General features: G+C 35.4%; 1 protein-coding gene across 1 annotated transcript; it reads left to right on the top strand.

Moving 5' to 3' along the window:
• The first annotated feature begins 388 nt into the window (after positions 1 to 388).
• On the top strand, positions 389 to 3,112 carry LOC140841238 (autophagy-related protein 8i-like). The gene is made up of 5 exons (XM_073208511.1): positions 389 to 540; positions 641 to 696; positions 1,816 to 1,868; positions 2,681 to 2,799; positions 2,896 to 3,112. Exons 1-5 carry the CDS (start codon positions 495 to 497, stop codon positions 2,994 to 2,996), a joined length of 375 nt encoding a protein of 124 aa, XP_073064612.1. The 5' UTR covers positions 389 to 494; the 3' UTR covers positions 2,997 to 3,112.
• Positions 3,113 to 3,413: the final 301 nt, after the last annotated feature.

Raw genomic sequence — 3,413 nt, 5'->3', positions numbered from 1 at the left:
CCAATAAGAGATCCATCTCACAAATACGACCCGTGAGACCGTCTCACACAAGTATTTGCCAAACTTATAAGTGCAAGATCTTTTTATTTTTTTTTAAAAATTTAAATGTTTTAATGAATAATAATTTTTTTAAAATAAAGGATCTAACCGGACGGGAACCAATTGTTAACCGGACCCAAACCAAACTCAGTCTGTGACTAAGTTTAGTCATGTACACGTGTCGTTATATATAATTTATGGTGAAAAAGGGAGGAGAGTCGGGTTTGCATTAGGAAAGGGAAAAATTTGTAAAATGAATCTAATCAACCATGTTTTTAAGAAAGTATTTAATTTTTTTTAAAATAATTGATCAAAATGGAAAAAAAAAAAAAAAAAAAAAAAAAAAAGAAACACCCCGTGCAGAAGGTTGCCCGCTGGAAAAGTAGTAGTTGTAAAATTGTAAACGCAATCGTCTATATCTCTCTCGGGGTTGGGTACCATCTATCAAATCGCAAATGGGGCGTGCGAAGACTCAAACTTTCAAGGGACAATTCTCCCTTGGTTCGTACTGTCTATTATTTTCGTTCTTCCTTTCGAAGATTTTGTTCGATTTAGTGATTTATAGCTCAAATTGAATGATTAATATCTCAATTCATTGCAGAGGAAAGAATGCTAGAATCACAGGACATTATCGCCAAATATCCCGATCGACTCCCTGTAAGTGAAGCTCTGAACTTTGAAAATTCCTGACAAATTAATCTATTATTTTCGTGGCTAATGGATTTTTCCACGATCGGAAGTGAATTATGTCTTAGATTGCACGAATTTTCTGTCCCTAATACTATTTATTTTCCTGGTGCTGTAGCCTAGCTTGACATGTGAACCGAGCGAGCTTACTTGGTTTAATTGCTCTATTTACTTTTTCTTTTTCTCATTTTTTTTTGTTGGGGAGGAGAAAGAATTAGCAGAAAGTATAAACATAGATTTCAAGCAAAACAATGATAGACCTTCTGGGTTCTGTAAAAAAATGTTTTGTACGCCCTGCGGCCATAGGTTTTCTCTTTTTTTATTTGAGAAACATTTTCAGCATAGAAGTGCATTTCATCTTTAATTGTTTCCTCTCGATCTTTTTTTGTCATATAGAATAAATGGACCCTTTTAAGATGTATTAAAATCGAGGTGCATTTCTGGTTAATGTTGTTTGCTTAAAGCTACAATTATGGGGAATAAGTTAGTTTTGATGATTTCATGCTACTTAGAGCTGATAAAGAAGGTCTTCAAAGGATGATTCTAGGAGCGGTGAATAAGCCAACTGTGAGTGGGTGTACTCGAGATGGAAACAACTGTTGGTTACTAATTGTGTGATGAGGTGTGTGATGTATATCCTGGAGGTAGAGAGGCAGATGGGAGACTAAGTGGCAGTGTTGTTTTTGTTAAGTTGGTGGTTTGGGTGGCTTTGATTAACTTGTTCGAATCACTCTAATGAACTTTATCTTGACATCGAGATTAATTACATAGCTGAAAATTTTATATGAATTAGTTTTGGAAGCATTTTCATCGTATCTATGTTCAGAATTCTGTAAATTTTTTGAACAAATAACTGTTGAATATGCTCAAGATTCTTTTGACAAACAAAATTGCCTGTTGCTGTGCTTGTTTATAACTATGCAAAAATACATTTTATCTTTCAAGATGGCATAATAAAGCTTAAAGCAAGGGCGTAAACCTGAATGATGGATAATCTTATGTATCTAGCTACTGATAGTCTGTTTCTATAACTTTAAATCTAGTTGTGCATGCGTTTCTGCTGTTAGTTACTCATGGGGATTGTTGCAGGTGGTCGTTGAAAGGTACGAGAAAACTGACCTCCCTGAGATGGAGAAGAAGAAGTAAGTCTTTTCTTTCTTTTCCAATTATCAACTCGTGTTGTATTTTTTCCCTTAGTGTTTAACATAGATATCCTTTTAGTCTCATTCTTTATTTTATGACTACATGCATGAAGATAATGCATGTTTTAGTGGACTCAATCATATGGCAATGACAGATAGTTATCGTCGCTATTCGTTCATATCTATCTATCTGTCTATCTATCTATCTATATGTGTTTTCGCTTTTAAGTCAACTGATCAAATAGATGATGAAAACTTTATAGGTTGATTTGCTGTGTCATGCTTGTACTGGTATGCAGTGACACTCACTCCCGTGAGTATTTTTGCACCCGCACCCCGTTCATATCGAAAGGATTGGTTAAAAATTTTGCCTCACTAATCTCGGGGTCATCACTTCATCCTTGTTAGCATACATACTTTTGTGTCCTATGTATTAGCGATCTTGCTACCTGGAGCTACTCTGTCCCATTTCAAACTCATTGGTTTGTCCTGAACCTACCACGAGCATCAATTTCCTGTAATAGAAGAAACTAGTTCTTGCTATTCCATGTTTTTATATGATAATATACAATTTTTTGGCAAGTTTTCTCTTTGATTGAGAAAGTGACTTGTTCATTGACTTTCTCATACTATTCCAAAAGTTGTAACTTAGAAAACTCCATAATATTTCCCACTGGATAACAATTGTCAACCCCACAAGCTACTAAATATATATCTGAGGTTTTGAATAAGAGTACCAAAAAAATATATCTTTTACTTTTATTGAGATAAGGTGGTCACAAGAGGTGATATATGAGTTCTTTTGCAAGCAGATTCCTGGTACCTCGGGACATGTCTGTTGGCCAATTCATTCACATTCTGAGTGGCAGGCTTCATCTGGCTCCTGGCAAAGCTCTTTTTGTCTTTGTGCAGAATACATTGCCGCAAACATGTAAATTGAAATTTTTTCACAACTACATCTCTGTGTGTAATTAGAGTTAAATTCCTAGTTTGTGCTAGTATGAAAGTTGGCTGTTTTCTTGTGCAGCAAGCTTGATGGAGTCATTGTATGATGCAGCCAAGGATGAAGATGGGTTCTTGTACATGTGCTACAGCAGCGAGAAAACCTTCGGCGGTGATCCTAATTAATTATTCACTTTTTTCTTATTTTGTGATGTGGCGCACAAAATGTGCAATATGTATATATATTTGATATCTACTCCTTCGTGACAATGGTGACAAATACTATATATAAATAATTTGTACATGCTTCTATATTCTGGAAATGATTATACATCATGCCGGATATTCCTACATATGTGGTTAGGGGTGTCAAAATGCGACACGACCCGTCAACCCGACACGACCTAACACGAAAAAAATCAGGTTCGGGTTTTTCGGGTTCGGGTCGGGTGGATTCGGGTTAGTGCCATGTTAGACGGGTTTCGGGTTGGGTCGCAGGTTGACCCGCGAACTTTTTTTTGAAAATATTACCTATATTTTTATATATTGTGAACACAATTTATTGTATATTTATATGATAAATTTTCATCATTTAATATTTAT

Source organism: Primulina eburnea, chromosome 9 (genome assembly GCF_022965805.1).
Source record: "Primulina eburnea isolate SZY01 chromosome 9, ASM2296580v1, whole genome shotgun sequence".
NCBI classification, from domain to species: domain Eukaryota; kingdom Viridiplantae; phylum Streptophyta; class Magnoliopsida; order Lamiales; family Gesneriaceae; genus Primulina; species Primulina eburnea.
The sequence above is the reverse complement of the archived record's forward strand: the minus strand, read 5'-3'. Positions and strand labels throughout refer to the sequence as shown.

Bases quoted from the DNA above. Each gene is read 5' to 3' on its own strand.
- LOC140841238 (XM_073208511.1), top strand. From the start codon at position 495: ATGGGGCGTGCGAAGACTCAAACTTTCAAGGGACAATTCTCCCTTG. The intron at 541-640 runs GTTCGTACTGTC...AATTCATTGCAG, and splicing joins CAAGGGACAATTCTCCCTTG to AGGAAAGAATGCTAGAATCA. The intron at 1,869-2,680 runs GTAAGTCTTTTC...TTTTGCAAGCAG, and splicing joins CCTGAGATGGAGAAGAAGAA to ATTCCTGGTACCTCGGGACA.